The sequence below is a fragment of the Sceloporus undulatus genome, chromosome 1, assembly GCF_019175285.1.
Source record: "Sceloporus undulatus isolate JIND9_A2432 ecotype Alabama chromosome 1, SceUnd_v1.1, whole genome shotgun sequence".
Taxonomy (NCBI): domain Eukaryota; kingdom Metazoa; phylum Chordata; class Lepidosauria; order Squamata; family Phrynosomatidae; genus Sceloporus; species Sceloporus undulatus.
In genome coordinates, this window is record NC_056522.1 from 256,938,585 (window position 1) to 256,958,658 (window position 20,074).

The 20,074-nt window shown below is 43.1% G+C and overlaps 2 protein-coding genes across 7 annotated transcripts in view; one reads left to right on the forward strand and one right to left on the reverse strand.

Annotated features, from left to right (window-relative positions):
• Positions 1-12,435, forward strand: part of COL18A1 (collagen type XVIII alpha 1 chain) — a 219,862-nt gene extending 207,427 nt beyond the window's left edge. For all 3 annotated transcript variants that reach the window (XM_042443985.1, XM_042443972.1, XM_042443978.1), the window contains 8 exons: positions 532-676; positions 779-858; positions 2,343-2,471; positions 3,525-3,560; positions 4,689-5,006; positions 5,786-5,983; positions 8,832-8,947; positions 9,722-12,435. In XM_042443985.1, coding sequence (XP_042299919.1) covers positions 532-676; positions 779-858; positions 2,343-2,471; positions 3,525-3,560; positions 4,689-5,006; positions 5,786-5,983; positions 8,832-8,947; positions 9,722-9,935 — 1,236 coding nt within the window. In that variant the 3' untranslated portion in view covers positions 9,936-12,435. The remainder of the gene's footprint in view (positions 1-531; positions 677-778; positions 859-2,342; positions 2,472-3,524; positions 3,561-4,688; positions 5,007-5,785; positions 5,984-8,831; positions 8,948-9,721) is intronic.
• SLC19A1 (solute carrier family 19 member 1) overlaps positions 11,840-20,074 on the reverse strand; it is a 29,288-nt gene continuing 21,053 nt past the window's right edge. For all 4 annotated transcript variants that reach the window (XM_042443995.1, XM_042444012.1, XM_042444000.1 and 1 more), the window contains 4 exons: positions 18,551-19,307; positions 16,567-16,759; positions 15,584-15,725; positions 11,840-13,988 (listed from right to left, as the gene is read on the reverse strand). In XM_042443995.1, coding sequence (XP_042299929.1) covers positions 13,800-13,988; positions 15,584-15,725; positions 16,567-16,759; positions 18,551-19,307 — 1,281 coding nt within the window. In that variant the 3' untranslated portion in view covers positions 11,840-13,799. The remainder of the gene's footprint in view (positions 13,989-15,583; positions 15,726-16,566; positions 16,760-18,550; positions 19,308-20,074) is intronic.

The window sequence follows — 20,074 nt, forward strand, 5'->3', positions numbered from 1 at the left end:
TTTCTGGATGAGTGCTCAGACAAGGTGAGTAGGAGGATTTGGGCTATGCACTTAGCTCAAGGCTCATTAATTGCTTAACATAATCAATACTGGTGGTGGAGGAACCTGCTGTTAGACAAGGGATCAGCCTAGATCAGGTTGAGCAACTGTCCTACCTCATCACCACCAAAAATATATCAATTTTTTGCTCTGAAATGCCCTGAAATTCTCTAGGTAGTATAGGGGGCAGCATTATCCCATGTTTTTAGCCCATGTTTTAATTAACAATAACTGAACAGACATCACTTTCTGTTCACTTCCTGTTTAATGGCCTCCTTTGGGCCTAAAATTGCTGGGGAGGGGGGCTCAAAACATGGTGAAAATGCTCCCTGTGTCCCATAGAGTGCATTTCGATACCTCTGGGATCCTAAGGGCAACAGAAATGGCCTCAGGGGCTGCAGGTGGCTTGTGGGCTCTGCTTGCCCATTCTTGGTCTAAGTAATCCTCATTTCCTTTCACTTCTATAGTTCAAACCACATGCATTCTTTCCAGGGTCCTAAAGGGGACAGTGTTAGGGGTCCTCCTGGCCCTCCAGGACCTCAAGGACCTCCTGGTGCAGGATTTGAGGGACGCCCAGGGCCCCCTGGTCCTCCAGGCCCTCCAGGACCCCCTTCCTTTCCAGGACCCCATAGGCAAGGTGAGTAGATGACTCCTGGTGCTTTATATATTGAGTCATTGCAGGTAGCTCGGCTTTTGCAGGGTTAAAACCTTAACAAGCCTACGTTTCTTTCCTTTACAGCTATCAGTATTCCTGGACCACCTGGGCCACCAGGACCACCAGGACCTCCAGGCACTAGTGATGCATCATCTTCATCTGGGGTAAGAAGACAAGGAGATGGCATATGCCCAAGCATACAGAACAGGGATGGGCAATTTTGGAGGGACCCGAGGCTGTTCCCTAAATATATCTGTTGCAAGTCTCACTAGGCCTACCTGGTGATACCAGAAGTGACTTATGGCTTCTTTGTTTTAAAATACTGTCACAAGAGAAACACAGGAGAGTCTCAAAAAGAAAACTACGCCTAAACCACATGGTCTTTTGAATTGAGAGACCTGCCTAATTTTACAGAAGAATCCTTCGTCTAAAACACAGTTTTTCTTTGCTTTGAAAAAGAAAACAATGTGGAATGATGGGGTTCTAGGATTTTCTGACACAGAAGCAGTCATGGCTGTGGCAACAGGGTTTGTTTTTTCATGGAAAAGATGAAGTCCTGAGAGGAGTCCTGCTTACTTAAGCAGGACATTAATTACTTAATTAATTGGCCAGAGATCGTGACTGTGAAAGCAACAGTGGCAGCAGAATGTGGGAGGCAATAAGAGAGTACTGCAGGGAGTCCCTGGAAATTAATATAAATTATCATTATAATTTGACACAATAATATCATACAGGTGATGACTCCCAGATTTTGAGTTTGGTCTTTGACATTGCCCTGTAAATGGTGCTTTTACTGGTCTACTCTATTTTGATAAAGTATCTTTTATACTTATACCAAACAGGGGCTATAGGCGTGTTGGCAGTGTACAAGTGCATCAGATAATGTGGCTGCATTCAGTTGTACACAGTTAAAGGTGGACACAGTTACTGCTCCATAGCAATAGCAATAGCAAGTACATCTCTATACCGCTTATCAGTGCACTTAAGCACTCCCTAAGTTTACAATGTGTAAGCTAATTGCCCTCAACAAGCTGGGCACTCATTGTAGCGACCTACGGAAGGATGCCAGGCTGAGTCCACCCTGAGCCCCTAGCTGCTATTGAACTCACAACCTTGTGGTTTGTGAGTGTCTGCAGTACAGGCATTTAACCACTGTGCAACCAGGGCTCCTGTGCAGTGCCATAAAGACAGAATAAAGCAGGAACTGAAGGGCTGGGGCCTTTGAACACTACCCAGTTATAGCACTGTGACTACACTTCAACTGCCATGGTTTCACCCTGTGAATTGTTGGGGTTTTGTTTGTTTGTTTGTTTGTTTGTTTAGAGACGCACCTGAACTCTCTGGCTGAGAATTCTAAAGGCCTCTCCATAAAGTGCCAATCCCTGGATTCAGTGGGATGGAGTCATGGCCATTAAACTGGTATCAAAGTGCTATAATTGTGTAGTGTGAAAGGTCTGCAGTCTGAGATGATCCTCCCCCCTCTGCTGCTTATTGTAGATATAGTTCCTTGGTTATAAACAAGTCTTGCAGATTTAGATGCACATAATCAAACAGTGAATCAAAATATAGTGCATTGTCCAAGCTGATGAATGGCAGAAAAGGTTCACTTCTTTGTTTTTCTTTCATCAAATTACCTGCTCCCTGACAGCTACGGATCTTGCCAACCTATCAGAGCATGATGAGCAGAGCTCATGAAGTGCCAGAAGGGCAACTCATATTCATTCGGGATAAAGAAGAGCTCTACATCCGTGTTCACGGTGGTTTCAGGAGAGTCCTTGTGAGTACTCATATATGTGGAGAATGGGTACCAAGCTTTATATGGAGAATTGCCTCAGAGAATGGCCTCTCTGTAGGGTAGGAAGCAAACACTCAGATTAATGCAGCAGTAGATTGTTTATTTATATAGAAATAGAATGCCATATCAGAAAGGAGCACACTCAGGTTGTGATAGCCAAAATCCCCCTATCCCAGCTTTTTTTAAAATAGGCTCTTTGGAGGTGGCAGTTTTAACAAGTGAGTTTAAGGAGTTGGGGGGGGGGGTTCAGATGTTTAAACATTTCCAGGAAAGGAACAAGAGGTCTTTAAGATCTCACAGGAGCCTGTGTGTCTCTCAGTACTTGCCTACCCCTGCTGTAAATGCCCTCTCAGTTCCAAACTTCAACTGTATCTCTATTTGCCTCTGTAACACAGGCTGGTGAATGCCTTTCAGTTGTCAGTGACTGGCCTACCAAACAATTCCTTAATAAAAGTATCTTGTCTAAAGACAGAATGTGATGAGAGATCTGGTCTTCCCTTATCAGGCTATGCCCAGTGGGTAGAAAGTATGGTTGCTCTTTAGCTTGACCCCCTTTCCCAGTTGTTTGAAACTTATTCAGACAACCTTTGGTCCTCTTAGCTGTCACATTTGTAATGGTGCCAAGAGGCAGTTGATTCATATTTTAAGAAATTGAGTCTGCAGCTGTTTAGTAGTTAGTGGTTCAAGTATGTGTCTGCTTTAGTGGCACTAGTGTGGTAGTTTTCTAACTATCCATTCTCATCCTTCAATTAAATTTGAAAATTGCAAAATTCATCCTGGAAAATAAAAATAATTACAACTGATGCAGTGTAGTGTAGTGGTTACAGGTAGGAGTAGAAATAGTGAGCTGGGGCTCTGCTAGTTGAGATTCTTCTTCAGTCCTGAATTCACCAACTGGTCTTAGGCACACCTTCAGACCTTTTGTAATACGGTGATAAGAAAACCACAGTATGTTATAGGGATGTTACACAGGTTTTTGAAACAGAGAAAAAGGACTATATAAATGTTAAAATAATGACTCTGGATTTATTTCAGCTTGAAGAAAGAATATCCCTCTCTGGTCCTGGGTTGGTAAGTAAAACACTGTTATTTGGCATTGTGTGATATAAGAGGTCTATTATTAAAATGTCCAAAAAATACCCTTTCAAAATAATTTTCAAAACCAAATGCATGACTTGTTAAACATGGAAACTATGTCATTGTGACTCTTTACATTACATTTGAAATGTAACTTTCCTATGTTCTTGTTACTCTCACCCCCCCTCCCCCGATGATTCATTGTAGGTAACGGTGTTTTTTGCCCTCAGGGACAGACAGATCAGGGACCTGGAGATACAATTTGAATGAGCACAAAGGATTTCCCATCACCCCTAATGAGTTATACAGTGGTACCCCGGGATACGAATTACCCAGCTTACGAATTTTTCGGGATACGAAAAAATCCCATAGGGATTTATTGTTTCGGCTTACGAAGGTTTTTTCGGGTTACGAAAAAACCTCGGCGCTATTTCGCCACCGGAGGGCAGCAGAGAGCTGTTTTTTTCCATTAGCGCCTATGGCAATTCAGGTTACGAAGGTTTTTCGGGTTACGAAATTAGCCGCGGAACGAATTAATTTCGTAACCCGAGGTACCACTGTAGTGTGAGGGAAAATGTTGTATTTCAAATCCCATAGCACAGATGACATATGAAGACACCCAGAGGATGGTGCAAGAATATTATTCAAAGTGCTGCTTATGACTTATATGTCTTAGGTCCAGGCTAGCTGACAGATTATATCTCCCAATATGAGTATGTCTAGACCTTTAGGTCCACAAGAGAATCCTACCAATTTCACGGGTACAGCTGGTGGGAACTTGAAAGAGGGTCCCTTACACTTTGAAACACCCTCCCCAGGGAGACTAAAATGGACACCTCCTTGCTGTCCTTCTGTCAGCAGCCAAAGACTTCTTTTATTGACAGGATTTTACAATTGAAAACTTTTAACAAAGAGCTGCCATTTTTAAACCATATTTTTGAACTTTTTTTTTTAAAAATTAAAGTATATGTTTTTAATATGGTTAATAGTTTTATTTGGTTTTAATGCTGACTTTTGTATTTTTTAATCTTTTTAATGTGTAACCCGCATTGAGTACCAGTCTTGGTGGAAAGGTGGAATATCAAGATGCTGATGGTAATAAGACTGTTAATTCCATTTCAGGACAATGAGGTGTATGATAGGCCTTCCAGTGTTCACTACTCACATGGAGACACAGCATCCTCTGGATCTCAGCGCACATTCCAGCAGCACTTGCCTGTTCATTCACACCGAGAGTATAGCGTTTACTCCACTGCCAAGCCTTGGAGAGGGGATGAAAGCGCTGCCAACCAGCATCGGCTTCCTGAGCAACCTGCCATCCACCAGCCTCATCAGGGTGTTCAGCACCAGCAAGAGCCACTGAATGCCATCTTCCTTAACAGTCGCCAGTCTGAGACTGCGTCTTCGGCCATCCATACTCACCATGATTTCCAACCTGCTGTGAGTGTCCCCTGTACTTATTTTGATAAAGTCATCAGCCCTGCAGCTGCTGCAGTTTGGAGCACTGTTATTAGGGAATCTGTCTCATTTGGTCCCGCAGAAGATGTACAGTGTATTATAAATGCAATTGACTCCAGTAAACAAGGGCTTCAGCAGATGAGATCCATGCATGGAATTGGTCGGGCCAGGGGTGGATGAAAAGAACTGGTACTCTAGGAGTAGACAAAGTACTGCCCACCAGATCTTATTGGACTGCAACTGCCATCAGAATAGCAGTGGTGAAGAACGAGGGACACTTCAGTCCAAACATATCTGGAGGGCTACACTACTTCTTCATGTTCCCTTTGCTAATTCTATCATCCTGCTATAGATTCAGTTGTATTGGAAACATGACTGAAAACAAAACATACAGTATAGGCATAGGGATTTGGTGGTGCATATTTTTGGATCTATAGTGTAGAATGGTGCCATATATAGATATTTGTTTGTGTGTGTGTGTGCATACATGGACATGTACACATGCACATGCGCAGACACACACACGCACAGATACGCGCGCACACACACACACACATAGGTGGGAGAGTCCATGCATTCCTTTAATATAATCAATTCTGCCTGGCAGCAATGACTGCTGGGGTTCAGGTGGGTTTTTTTTTTTCCTAATCCTGCATGGGATATAAAATGGATGGTTGTGCTTTTTAAAATATTTGTGTGTGCTATGCCACTGAATGGTCATTGACTTTCTCATGTGCTGGTCTTCCTTTTTGCTTTTGCAGCTCCATCTTATAGCTCTGAATAGTCCCTTGAGTGGCAGCATGCGAGGCATCCGTGGAGCTGACTTCCAGTGTTTCCAGCAAGCCCGGGAGGTTGGATTGACTGGTACATTCCGAGCATTCCTCTCCTCTCGACTGCAAGACCTCTACAGCATAGTGCGTAGAGCTGACAGGAGCACAGTGCCTATTGTCAATCTTAGGGTAGGTGTGGTCACAGGCCAGTCTTAATTTTACTTCTCCTTTTGATAATTATTCAGATGGTAGATTAAGGGATGTGGTGGCTTAGTGGCAAATTCTGGTGATCGTGAGGTTGGAAGGTTGGCAGTTCAAGGACTGAGGGCTGCATGATGGGGTGAGTTCCTGTCATTAGTCCCATCTTCTGCCCACCTAGCAATTTGAAAGCAAATGCAAGTAGATAAATAGGTACCATTTTGGTGGAAAGTAACAGTGTTTGGTGTAATCATGCTGGCCACATGACCACCGGAGTATTCCTCAGACAATGTTGGCTCTTCCATCTTAGTAATGGAGATGAGCATGGCCCCCTAGAGTCGGTTACAACTAGACATTCATGTCAAGGGACTTTCCCTTTACCCAGATTAAAGGAATGCTGGGGACACAGTATATCATGATTTCAGCAAGACTTTCAACAGGGTGTCTTCTGATATTTCTGTGGACAAAAGAGTCTGGGGTATATGGTTCTACTTATGTGGAATCATAACTGATTGGAGCACAAGGAATACTCATCAACAACCCATCAACTTGGAAAGAAGCGGTAGGTAGGGTTCAGTCCTGGGGCTTGTGTTGTTTTATGAATAATGTGGTTGAAGATATTGATAAGATATTGATAAATGACACCCACAGGGTGGTGTAACTAATATCTTAGACAGAAGCATGATGATCTACACCAGGTGAGAACAGGGTCAAAATAAAATTAATTTCAGAAGAAATAGATGTAAAGTTTTCCATTTATCCTGGCTTGATAGCAGTACATGTGAAAAGAATCAAGGGCAGAGGTGGGAATTGGGCAGCCCAGACACTGCATAATGTCCACCAAAGTTCTCATCTTAGCAACCCTGGGAACATTCCCCTCACCAAAATAATTGGCTCCCAAATCAAGATTTATATTTCCAGAGATCTTTAGGGAGGTGAAGCATCATTGTAACATTATTCTCCCTCCTCCACACCCATTTTTGGAGGCAGAAATAGCCATTTTTCAACAAACAAACACAAACCCTTGAACGACCATGTCGTCATTTACCATTTGAAAAAAGAGCAGGTGCAGTTGACAGAAATCTGAAATCTAGGGGCTTAACTTTAGTAGTCCACATGAGTCTGCACTGCAATATAGCAGCTGAAAAGGATAGAGCAATTCTAGACTGCATTGGTAGAAATCTAATGCCCAGATTATGATACTCTTCCACTCTTATTTTATGGTGAGACTTTATGTAGAGTCCTGTTCTTCTCACTGAAGTTTAAGAGAGATATTGACAAGCTGGATCATGTCCAAAGAGAATGACAAATAGAGGGCCTGGAAATAAAATCTAAAGGGAAAATATTGAAGCATGAAAGAGGGAGATGGAGATGTGATGCTTCAGAGAAAATGCTATAGCAATCTGAAAGGCTATCATGTAGATCAGGGTGGACAGTTGTGAGCCTCCACGTGTGGTTGGATTGTAACTGCCATAATCCTTCCTCATTTGCTATCCTGGCTAGGACTCAGGGGAACAGAGTACTGTTGTAGCTTCTCAGGGTATGAACCAAAACTGCAATTTCCAATTAAAAGCATTTAGACAGAGAGTTAGGAAGAACTGCTCTTCAAAATGCAACAGACTGTTGCAGATGGCAGAATCTCCTTCACTGGAAGTTTTTTAATTTGAAGTTTTTAATTTGAAGCAAGATGTCTACCTATCAGGGATGGTGTCAAAGTGGGTTTCCTGTTTAGGAGTTAGACCAGATGGCTTTTTTGAGGTGTTTCCTCTTGGTTATCATGTGAAGTCAACAAATCTAACCCTGCCTCTTTAGAGAACTGCAGGATCTTGGTGGAATTTATAACTGGAAGTCATGCACAAGAGAGAGAGAGAGAGAAAGAAAGAAAGACTCTGAAATACTCCTACTTGTACTACTTCCCTGGTCTTAATTCATGGCATGGAGCCACCATCCAAATACAAAATATGCAGAAAATGTAAAATCAAGGAAGACACATAATTTTTATAGTCTTCAAATTAAGAGGGTTTTTTTTTCCTAGTAGAAACTTTGTGCTATTAACACTGAAGGTAACATTCAGTTCTGAGAAGTGCAAAGTGAAACACACCAATTAAGTTCAGTATTTATGTCCTGCTTTCTGCAGGGGAATAAACAGTGGGTTAGTCAAATAGCTGACACATTTTTCATATTACCGTGGCCCCCTCCACATTTGCTGGGGTTAGAGGTGAAGGATCCCTGTGAATGTGGAAAACCCACAAATTAAAAAAAAAATCTTTTTATCTAAGAGAACACCTCTCCAGGAATCTCCAACTCTTCTAGTCAACATCTGCCAGAAAATGATCATAGAATCATGCTGGATGACCTACCAATGTCTAGAGTGGTGTTTTCTCTATGAACATCCAGGTTTTCCAGCACAACTCTATGGTCAACTTCTGGCAGAGTTGTGCTGGAGGACCTAAAGATTCCTAGAGAGAACATATTAAGCAAAACCATAAATAATCAAATCTGGAAAAGTCAAAGCTGTAAATGTGGAGGGCCAACTGTTGTTATACTTGTTTCATGGAAGCATGAGTTCCATGAAGTATTTGGTACAGTACTTTGTATCCATAGGGTTTCTGTTCCAGCCCCCCCCCCCCCCGCCCCCCCCCCTCCCTTGAAATCTTTTGACAAGGTGACAGGGACTGGACCTTGGCTTGCAAGTCATGTGTTCTTCCTGTGAACTACAGTCTTTGCAATGGAAAGGGCAAATTTCCCCAGGCAGAGTGAAATTATCATAGACAGACAGAAAGCTGTTCTTGGAGTAATGGTTAAGTGAATACATTGCCATTTTCTCATTCTTGTCTAGGATGAAGTGCTATTCAATACCTGGGAAAACCTCTTCTCAGGCTCTGAAGCTCTATTCAGAACGGGGGCTCGAATTCTTTCCTTTGATGGAAGGGATGTCCTGAGAGACCCTGTATGGTAGGTGGAGGGTAGGGGACTATTGTTCATCTGATGGCAGAGCTTGGGGAATGTGCATTGGTTGCATCTTGTTTTACTTTCTGCTAGACCTGAATTTTCCTGGCTCCACAACTATAGAGGCATCAAAGAAGAGTCGCCTCTTTGTCTGATTTATATAAACAGAATGGACGTGTTTCCAGCTGCTATTTTGTTTACCTGTTCCAACATCATCTGATGTTTCTTTTGCAGTGCTAAATGTTTTTAGCTGTGGGGGGTAGAATTGCTTTGACAGGCGTTTTTGTTTTCGTTAGTCCCTTTGCAATATAAATAACATTTGTAGCATACTTTTCCTTCCCAAAGAGCCCAGATTAAAGAGGTACAGCAAGTGGCATTGAGCAATCATTTATCCACACCACTTGCCATCCTGGCTGGGGAATTCTGGGCATTGTAGTTCAAAAAGGTAGCATGTTCAAGCCCTGCTGAGATACTCCCCAGGCCCTTTTTACTTTGAGTGTGTGCGTGCCTGTAAATTGTCTGTCAATTTATGCCGACTCCATGAATTTCAAATGATTTTCTTAGCCAAGGCTATTGCCTTCCTTTGCAGTTGCTACAGCAACTGGTATTGATTGGTACTAACCAGGTACCAACCCAAGTACTGACCAGGGCATTGATTATGGCAGTCAATAGATTATCTGGCACAGCAGGCTCTGATACGAAGCCATAGTGTCATTGCTAGGCCTGGGAATATGTCATGCTTGTGTGAATTGAATTGGCCCAATTTCTAATGTATTTCAGGCCTCAGAAATACATATGGCATGGCTCTGATTCTAAGGGACGCCGGCTAACAGAGAGCTACTGTGAGACATGGCGGACAGATGACACAGTGGTGACAGGCCAGGCTTCCTCGCTGGCATCAGGCAAGCTACTGGAGCAGAAGAGCAGCAGCTGCAAGAATGCCTTTATTGTCCTCTGCATTGAAAACAGCTTCATGACTTCTTCCAAAAAATAAAACTGCACACACACACACTCAAGAGGTGCTGACTGTAAGTGGAGGATGGGAACCCCAATGTTTCCTTTAAGGAATGGGGAGTGAGCCATGGTCCCCCCACCCCCAATCAGGATAATATGTCCAGCCAGCCCCACAATATTTCAATCAAGCAGATAAAATGAGCAAAAAGCCAAAGAGTGTCTTCCTATGATTCCCAGCATAGCTCTGGTGCTGAACATTTATGTATTGTGTTTGTTTATATTTTTCTGCTGGCATGGCTGCTGGGAATACTAGTGCATGGGCCTGCCAGAGTGGCAGGGGCAGAACAGGCTTAAGAATGCAAGCAGTCACCAGGCAAGTGTGGTACATGAAATGGTCTCTCTCTCTCTCTCTTCTTTTTTTCTAAACTCTACTCATGTACAACCCTTGGTTTTTTCCCCCTGGATTCGCCTGTTTGCCTTCCTTTCCTTACTACCTTTCTATGACTACTCCTTTGGAAAAGGAAATTGAAGACCAAGTGGGATATGTCAGAAATTCTATTTATTTGGAGTTGACATAACACAAGATGGTTTCTGCAGAGAGCTTGGTGCTAGTGTTAATCTTTGGAGCCCCTTACTGTGACTGTAGCCTATGGAAGTCTCTGCCTGATAAGGGCCCTACAGCTGGGCACTCTTGGCAACCTTAGCCTTTAAATTTTTATAAGTATGGTGCTCAAGAACATAAAGTAGACCCTGCTGGATACTGCCATAGTCAAAACCTATTGCTTTTCTGTTCATGCCAAGCACACATCAAGGACAAAACCTAAGGGTAGGGATGGCATCACCAGACATGCAATGGCTTATCTCTCTGAGAGTAATCACTATATACAGTGTGTTTACAGGATAGCCTCCCCAACTCTCCACCTCTGCCTGACTCACTAGATGGCTTAACTATTTGCTCACATATTATTCCAAAGCAGATGAAAATGACACTCTTCTTTATAACCTGCTTACAATTTCTGTTGCTGAATATTTGACATCCTCTGCTGAAATGACATGCCCAGAGTAAGGAGATAATGTCCAGAAGTCTTGCTGTGCACAGTTCTCCCCCACTTGTCCTTCTCCCTGACTTTATGTAGCTCTACAGGACTGCCAGAGGTATTAAATGTTACTGACTTGCAGGTGATTTTCCCACGGTGTTTCCCTTAGGGATCCAGGAGAGATGTAGATCTGATGCCAAATTGCTGTTAAAAGAATCATCACTCATTTTTTTAAAATTCCATTAATTTTTTTTCTTATATACTATCCTTTTCAGATAACATATCACACTTTACTAGGAAATTTCACAGACAATGAACAGGTAGAATGCTGTGCCAAAACTACTCTCAACTTACATGGTTTTTCTGTGACTCAGAGTGCACCTGCTGGCACGCTGTTCTTTAACCTAGCAAGAGAGACCATGGCTGTTGTCAAGCCCCATGCATTACATGTATAAGGCCCTTCTGTCTTAAAAGAATGAAATAGCAGACACTGAGAAAGACCCCTGCCTGGGGAGATGTTTGTCTGACTCTGTTGACAGAGCCAGATCAACCCAGGGAAAGCTGCCTAAAAGCAGCTTGATCTATAGTGCTCCACCTGGGGCCCTCTCTCAAATCCTTATTGAATGCCAGATCTAAAATCTGTTAGAAACTGCTCCCAAATCAGTTAGAAAGTGCCTAGCCCTGACTCAGTTCATAATCATCTCCCTGATCCCGACCTACCCCCAGCACTGTGGCAGGACCCACTAAATAATAAGCCATTCTTCATAGCTGTACATTTCAGCCATTCTTCCAGAGTATTAAAGCAAAAAAGGGACTGTACATTGTGTTGGGATTGAAGGTGAGGGAACAACTGGCATGCAGACAATTAACTACTGTCTTGTGTTGTACAGCACAAAAACTGGGAGAGTGGGGATGTACTTTTTTTTATTACAAATCTTGGATTACAAGTCTGGTAAAAGGATTTTTGGAGTCCAAAGAGAAATAATATTTCCAAGATCTGATACAGCACTGATTCTTTGGATGCACAGAATCACAAGTAGGCAGGTTCATGGCCCAGCATTCTTTAAAGCCATTTTCAGGCCCAAGCACTCAGAGACCTTCCATGTTCATAGGCTTCACTGTGACTGCGATCTTGACAGCTACACAGCAAAGCCCATCCACCACTTCAGTGCCAGAAGCCTAGGTAAGGCTGATGCTTTTTGCCTGCCAGTTCTGTTTTAAACACTAACATGCAAAGCATGCAAAGTTTTCAGAAACCAAGGTGCTAAATGTCTACTTAGCTTTGTTGTTTTAAATATTGTAATGAAATTTTATTACTGGGGGGAGGAGGGAAAGAATCTGTGCAAGTCACACAGTCAGTTTCTTACTGTCTACTGTATTTTGTGAAATTTCAATGCAGTTTGTTAGAGCCTGTGGAACTCTTATATCTTTTGTCAGTTGTGTGTTGTGTTCTATAAACTGTTTTCTAAAGGCACTGAATAAAGGAAAGTATCCTCTTTTAAATATTTGTTGTTCATATGCATAGAAGTGTAGAGAGCAGTCTGCAGGCCTTAACTGAATCTCTCACATGTGAAGCAATAAAGCGATGCCTTTGAGTTTATCTTTCAAACAATGGGATAGAGATGAGACAGAAACAGAACTCCCTCATCAATTGGGAGACCCCAACAGGATAAAGGCACATTTATTTTTAAAATGGGTTTTATCGCATTTGCTTGTGGCCAGGAAAATGCATCCCAGATGCCAGCCAAGCTTATTCTGTGACTTTTCAAGAACAGGATTTCCCCATTCTTGAAAAGGCACATGATAAGCCCAGCTGGCATCTGGACTATAAATGGGATGCATTTGCCTGCCCACAGGCAAATGTGATAAAAGCTGTTTTAAAAATAAATGTGCCTTTAACCGGTTGGGGATAAGGCACATTAAAAGAGAGTGCTCTAATCTTCTTGGTGTCTCCTGGACTACAGTGATCTATACCTCTTTAAAATGTCTAACTGGCAGCCTGGTTCTCTTTTTTTAGAGTAAAACCACAGAAATTCTAGGGCAGTCAGTGTCCATGAGGTTCACACTTTTAGGGACACTGTCATCCTGGGACATTGAACATGGCTTGAAAACAAATCCTTGGATATTATAAACAGGAAAGGTTGAGGGGAAAGGAGAAAGAGAAAAGCATATGTCAGAACAAAATGCAAGCTTCTGATTACTAAGAAGGAACAAGGTCTACTCTAGATTGAAAATGTCTGTCAAATGTCTTTGGTCCTCCTCTGTCTCCCAGTCATTTCCCCTTGTAGATATGAATCTCAGCTGGCACCCTTACTCACTCTCAACAGTATGCACTTCCTGAGCATAGCAAAGGACAGGCAGACTAAAAAAAGGTGGCTACCTCAAGGATTCCAGCATGGTACATTTACTGGTATCATAGTAATATAGAAACCTTTAAAAAAGTTAAAACCATTTGCCTATTTGTTTAAAAAAAGTTCTTGGTTAATTTGTTGGCTCCTTTTCAGGTGACCAGGGGGAAAACCAAGGTTTAAAATCAAATTCACATGATTACTTGGTGTGCACCCACTGTCAGCAACCACTGTTGCTGCAATTTCTTGACTCAGGAGGCAGATCAGTGGACTGCGTGCACATTCAAGACCCAGACAGAGTGGAGGAATCTACAGCCTGCCAGCTATACATTGCATGTGTCTTTTCCTAATGTCAAGTACTGTTTTTCCCTCTCTTGGCCTCTGCAGCGACATAATATTCTAGAAATCAGTGATGCCTTGACCTTACAAGTGCTGATTGTTGTGCGAATTCTACTCAGCCCCTTCCCATCTGGGAGTGTGCAGGGAGATCCCTCTCTTTTCTGCCACCCATTGGGCTTCTCAGGCTTCTGAGCTAGCCAGCTCTGTGCTTTTGTCCTTGCCCAAGGCTTCGATAGCTGTACTACAGAGTTCCTTAGCGGGTGGTGCCTCCTGAGGCTTCCTGCACACATTGTGCCTCATGGCCACATACACAGTTGCTGCAAGGTACACCACAGCCAGGAGTGTGAAGTAGCCAAAGTACACATAGAACTGGAAAAGAGAGAAGGGGAGGGGAAGAGAGAGAGAGAGCAATGAGCTAAAATCAAAAACATAGGGTGCCAAAAACATCAGCAACATAGAAATACAAACCAGAGCTGGAACAAATCCACATAAGAAGTGGGCTGGCCCATCCAGACCATCATCCTGCTTTGAAAATTTACATCTTGACCAAGAATCCCAGAATACAGAGGAATTCTGGAAATTTTGTAGTCCAAGGCCAGAACCTTGTTAGCAATAGCAATAGCATTTACATTTCTGTACCTCTTCATTCAGAACTAAGTAGTCTAAGCAGTTTACAACATGTAGCTAATTGCCCCAACAAGCAAGGTACTCATTTTAGCGACCAATGGAAGAATGCAAGGCTGAGTCAACCCTGGAGTCCTGGGACTGAACTCATAACCTTGTGGCTGCAATACTAGCTGCAGTAGTGGCATTTTAACCACTGTGCCATTAGGGCTTCTTGTTAGTGCACTATGCCAGCAACAGGAGATTAATGGATGGCAGTACAGTAGCTATGAAGGAAGTGAGGCACTGGAGAAACAGGCTGCTCGGTCTGCATTCCCTCCTCACCATTGCATGACCCTGGAAAAAATGCAACTACTGGATTCTAGTCTCCAAAGGAAACATTTCCAAGCTCTGCTCCCTATAGTAGCCACCCAGATACCTCTTGTGGGAAGCTACCAAGTGAGCACAAAGGATTCATTTTTTCCCAGCTTTTGTCTGCCAACAGAGAAATGGTGCTTCTCTTTAATGTCAGTGAGTACAAGCCACAAGAATTTCACCTAAGCATCCCAACGGGGGGGAGAAGGAAAAAATCCTAACGTCTTCACTTGTATGCAGTGTACACAGAGCAAGAAGCAAACTCAGTTTATACTCAATTCTGCCACAATGAATGAAGTTTTTCTTTAAGACTGTGCAAGATAAAAAAGCAAATAGAGGTCATTTGCAAAAATTTGTATCCATTGCTTGAGGTAGTTCTGTTAATCTCGCAGCTTCCCTAGCAACAAGATCCACTCAGATCACAGGACTGGCAGATGTGCAGCAAGACTATGGCACAAGCTCCGTCAAACCTTTGAACTAACACCTCTGGTCATTACTGACCTTGCTTCTTGTACACTGGTGCTATGTAAAGAGGTCTACAAACAATTAATAGTCCATGAGCCACTGGCTGCCAGTCCCAGTGTATTGTCAACAAAGAAAGAAACAATTGTAGCCAATGGGCAAAAATATGGCATATCAGATAGTTTGGGAAGTACTGCTGTACATCACAGAGAATTCAGTGCAATCAGAGACACAACTACCTAGGTGTAAACTTTACGGGGTTACTTTGAGTGACTTGGCAAAGGATTGTGCTGTTGGTGGGAAGTGAACAAACTAGAAAGCAAAATCAGCAATGTTGGGCCAAGCATAGCAAGAAAAGTCACTACTGAGATTTCTGCACTTCCAGTGAGTTAAACTGAGCCCATCCACCACTAACATTATTGATATGACCCAACTCACCAGATGCTTGTAGATCTTACCTAAAACACAGCTAGGACTGCACTACAACCAGAATCTCAATACTGTATAAGTATGTGCCCCCTTACCTGAGGGTGGACTGAAAGAGCCAGGCCTCTTTTATCAGTTATGATGATAGTGATGATAGTCTTAAGCACAGTGGCAAGGAAAGTGTTGATTCCAAACACCAAAGCACAGAGTTCTTTGGAGAGGGAAGCTGCAATCTGGAAGCTTTAAACAAAGAGAGAAGAAGGGAAGTGAAGTCACTTTGGCCAGTAAGCACAAAAAAAAAAAAAAAAAAACCAAAAAAACCCAAAAAACAAAAAACAAAAAAAAACCAAGGACAGAAAAGGATCACTGTTTGGATAGGGGCCTCAGCTGGCAAGAGGCTGCAAGAATGTTGACCTCTGGAACTGGTGAAAGTCCTCCCCCCCCCCAAAAAAAAAACTTAACATCTGAGGTGCTAAATTGCCATACAGCAGGTGCTAGCAGTTTTGTGGTACTCATGGAAAGTAGTTTGGAAACGGGGGGGGGGGGGGGGGATTTGGAAGACACACCACCACTAGGAATAAGGTCCAGAATTTTTAATAAGGCAGTTATGAATACAAAACCACCTTAATTACATAGCTACATAATTCATTAAGGCAGGTACGAATGCGCAACCACCTGAGGTACGTAGTCTGACACACACGCCCATCCCAGCTTACCAGGCACCAGCTTTGGCGAGTGACAGGGATCTACTCTCCTGTCACTTGGGAAGTAGGTATGATGTTTCCATCCCCTCTCCTTTGAGTGATCTCTGGTGCAACAGTCAGAACCAGGGTCCCTCTTGCACCAGGGATTCAGATCACTGTCTTGATAAATCCTCCATGAAGGAAGCAGATATACTAGAAACACAAGCTGCTCTAGCCAACCACCCTACAGGCAAAGGTAGATATCTATACTTTCTCTCTACATGCTGAAATAGTGACACTTATAATTTATTTCCAAAGGCTGATAGGACTTTTTATGTTTACCATCACCTTCCCCACTCAAGTGAACCTAAACTCCGACAGTTGTTTTCACTACTCACATTGCTATAGGGACAAGAAACTGGTAGGAGCCCCGGAAAAGGATATATCCTACATAGCATAGCCAGATATTGCCCGTCATGCTCATCAGCAAAAGCAGGCCTGCCTGGAATGCCGTCACGACAGCAATCACGAGCTCTGACCAGAGCGTCCAGCGGATTTTCACATAGCCAGCTGCAAAGGAGGTGATGGCCCCTGAGAAAAGACACAAGGGTTGCCAAGACAGAACAGCAGCCAGGTGTCAATAGCAAGGCCTCTCAAATCAAACATGGGTATTTAAAAATGAAGCACCTACCACCTTTACAAACCAGCTGGATCCAGAGAACAAATTGATTGCTAAAGGTTTTCATGGCTCTCATCAGGACAGGTTCTTTGTTACTGCTTAGAACCTGCTAGATTTGAACTGTACAGAAATCAACAGATTCATCTAAATAACATCACAGGAAGGAAGACAATGGCAGCCTCAAATTTTTCTGCACCATAAACATGACTGAATGAGCGAATGCAACCATTCAAGCTAAGGCATATATATCTGAAGCATGAATTCATATTCCCTCAATGCATCTGAGGAAGTGGATTGTAATCCACAAGAGCTCATGCTAAAATAAATCTATTAATCTCAATAGTGCCAGAAGATTCTTTCCTCTCCCCGCTCCATGTCCTTTTATGCAATTTAAGTAAGTAACCAAACAGTATTTCTAAGTGCAAGAAAAAATTCATGTGGATGTTATGTTTACAATAAGCATGCTACTGGTTGGGAAACTGCAGAGCCACGGGAAACCCAAAGGTAAAAGACCAATACTCTTCCTAAGCAAAGCTTCCTCCAGACAAGACAGGTAAAACAAGTTGCAAATTAGAAAATGATCAGACAGCAGTGCTTCTGCTGGAGGTGGCCCTTCCTATGTTTTGGGCTGTGGATGCCACAGACTGGACCTGGGATTTTCTGTATGCTGAGCATGTTCTCTACTACTGCGCAATGACACACATACCCACTAGGGTTCTAATGTCCACTAATCTTACGAACTAGCCAATGGGGTGCACCCTGTGTATTATGATAGCAGTGGGGCGAGGGGTGGGTGGGAGACAGAGAGTTAATCTCTTTGATCAATAATCAACAAATGAATGTGGTGGAGAAAAAACAAGAAAAACAGAGGTTGGGCAGAGGTTTTGCAAGGGTGCCCCTTAGTTGTGTATTCCTGTATGGCAGAGGATTGGACAAGATAACCTTGTGGTCCCTTCCAAATAAGATTATATTATTCTAAACCTTCTTGTTGCATAAGGACTTCCCTCTTCATTTCTATTCAAATTCCATTTGTAAATATGTGGCTTCAGTCACCTGGGAACAACTCTGTGACTTCCACAATTGTGGCTGCACACTTTTCAGTGACCACAGTAATAAGACCACTTCCAAGATGAGCTTGAAAATGTTACTTTTTTGGATTACAACTCTCAGAACTCCCTAGCCAGTACAGCTCTAGAGCTTCTGGTAGCCTAACTCATACAATGGGATTCTGCTTCCATGCTGTTTCAAATTACCTGGAAGTGGCTTAAGTCACAGAACGGATGCTTCATGCTGAGGGAGGGAGATCCCTGGGGTGGATCACACAGAGCAGTGGTTCTTAATATTTTCAGGGTCATGGACTGCTCTAAGAATCTGAGGAAAGGTATAGATCCTTCCTCTTGGAAAAAGTGTTTAAACACCAGTTCCCATGTAAAACAAAGGATAATAAAGAAAGAAAAATCAGTCTTGCACATGCCTGAAGCTCTGGAAGTCCAGAATCCCTTAAACAGACTATCCTGAAGAGCCAAACCAACATTTTAAGTCCAATCAGTTTCAGCAGCACTTGCCTTTGCACGAGGGTGCCTGGGACAGTCTGCTAGGCCCACTTTCATTTCATGTTTGAAGCACAATGAAGCAGAAAGAGAAAGAGAGAAAGCTCTAATATACATAAAGCTTAAAAATGAGGAGGGGGGAAGGTTTTATACCAAGGAGCGTAGAAGCAGCTTCCACGCCTCCATTATAGACTTTTCTGTTATCTGTGGTGGAGTAAATATCATTCCACAAAATATGCACGTAATACAGTATCAAGTAGTAACCAGCAGAATTGAATATCCACCAGAGGGACCAAAGCCTCAGCTGTGGCAATCGCACAATGGATGCCAATTCTTTTAACATCCGGATAATAACCAGGTTTTGCCAGGCTGTGGCCTTCTGCCACTCCGGCTTCTCAGGCCCAGGGTTCATCTTGTCTAACTCAGCAGGTGAGGTGCCATTGCACACAGGGTCACTCCTGTTGAAGAAGAGGCTGCGTTTGGGGCGTTCCAGGAACAGGGTCAGAATCAATGCAAAGCACATGAAGCCCAGCGAGATATAGTTCAAGGTCATGAAGGTGGTGCCTCCAACAGTGACACAGAGCTGCCCTAGCACAGAGCTGGTGAAGACACCCATCAGGACGGATGAACGAGAGTAACTGGCCATCCTCTGATAGCGTGATGGAGAAACAAGGGAGAAGATATAGGAAGAATAGGCCACCCGTGCAGCCATTGTGATGCCATAGAAGAACTCCATGAATTGCATGGCGAGGATACTGCTGCCAAAGATCAAAAGCAGCCAGATGGAGATGTGGCTCAGGCTCTGCAGCACCAGCACTGGCTTGTATCTCAGGTAGTCAGTCAGCAGGAAGATAGGCACCAGGACTGCCATATACGAGTAGGAGAGCACCGGGGTGATTTCATTGGTGACCTGCAAGATAAAAGCCAAGCCAATGGCAGTGTCCTCTCACAGTGAACCATAACCCCACATCATCCTTTCTGCAAGGACCAAAGTAATGTAAATCCATGTTGGGCAACAGGGACACAGAACCCCAGGTAAAATGGCTACTGTCAGCCTTCTTTAGCTACAGATTCTGCATCCATAGATTCTACCATCCACAGCATGAAACATTTAAAAAAAATTCCAAAAAGCAAACCTTGATTTTCCCATTTTTTTTATAAGAAGCACCATTTTACTATACCATTTTATAAAATGGGATTTAAGCATCCATGGATTCTGGTGTCCATGAGGCATCCTGGGACCAAATACCACCAGATATCAAGGGTCCACAATACTTCCAGGAAAGGGAGGGGGGAACTAAGAGAGGTGCTCACTGCAACAAATTTTGAGAACCAAGATCCTGAATGGCTATTTAAAAGGAGGGGAGTGGACATACTGGGTGGAGAAACTGTATATTCTGATGCTGAAAAGCATCTATCCACTATTTTGATTGCTGTTTTCCAGCATCAGATGGCAGCAAACAAAGAACCCTTGCACAGAATGCACAGGCTACAATCCAAATCGCCTCAGAGTAGCAGAAACATGCATATACAGAGATATGCTACACCTGTGTATCTAACCCCCATAAAAACAGCAGCATTGCACAACACGTGTCAATGCCTGTGTGTCTTTGTACAATGAACAATTTGTAATGTGCTATGTTACTGTATGAGGAACTCTGCTTCTGCTGCTGTCAG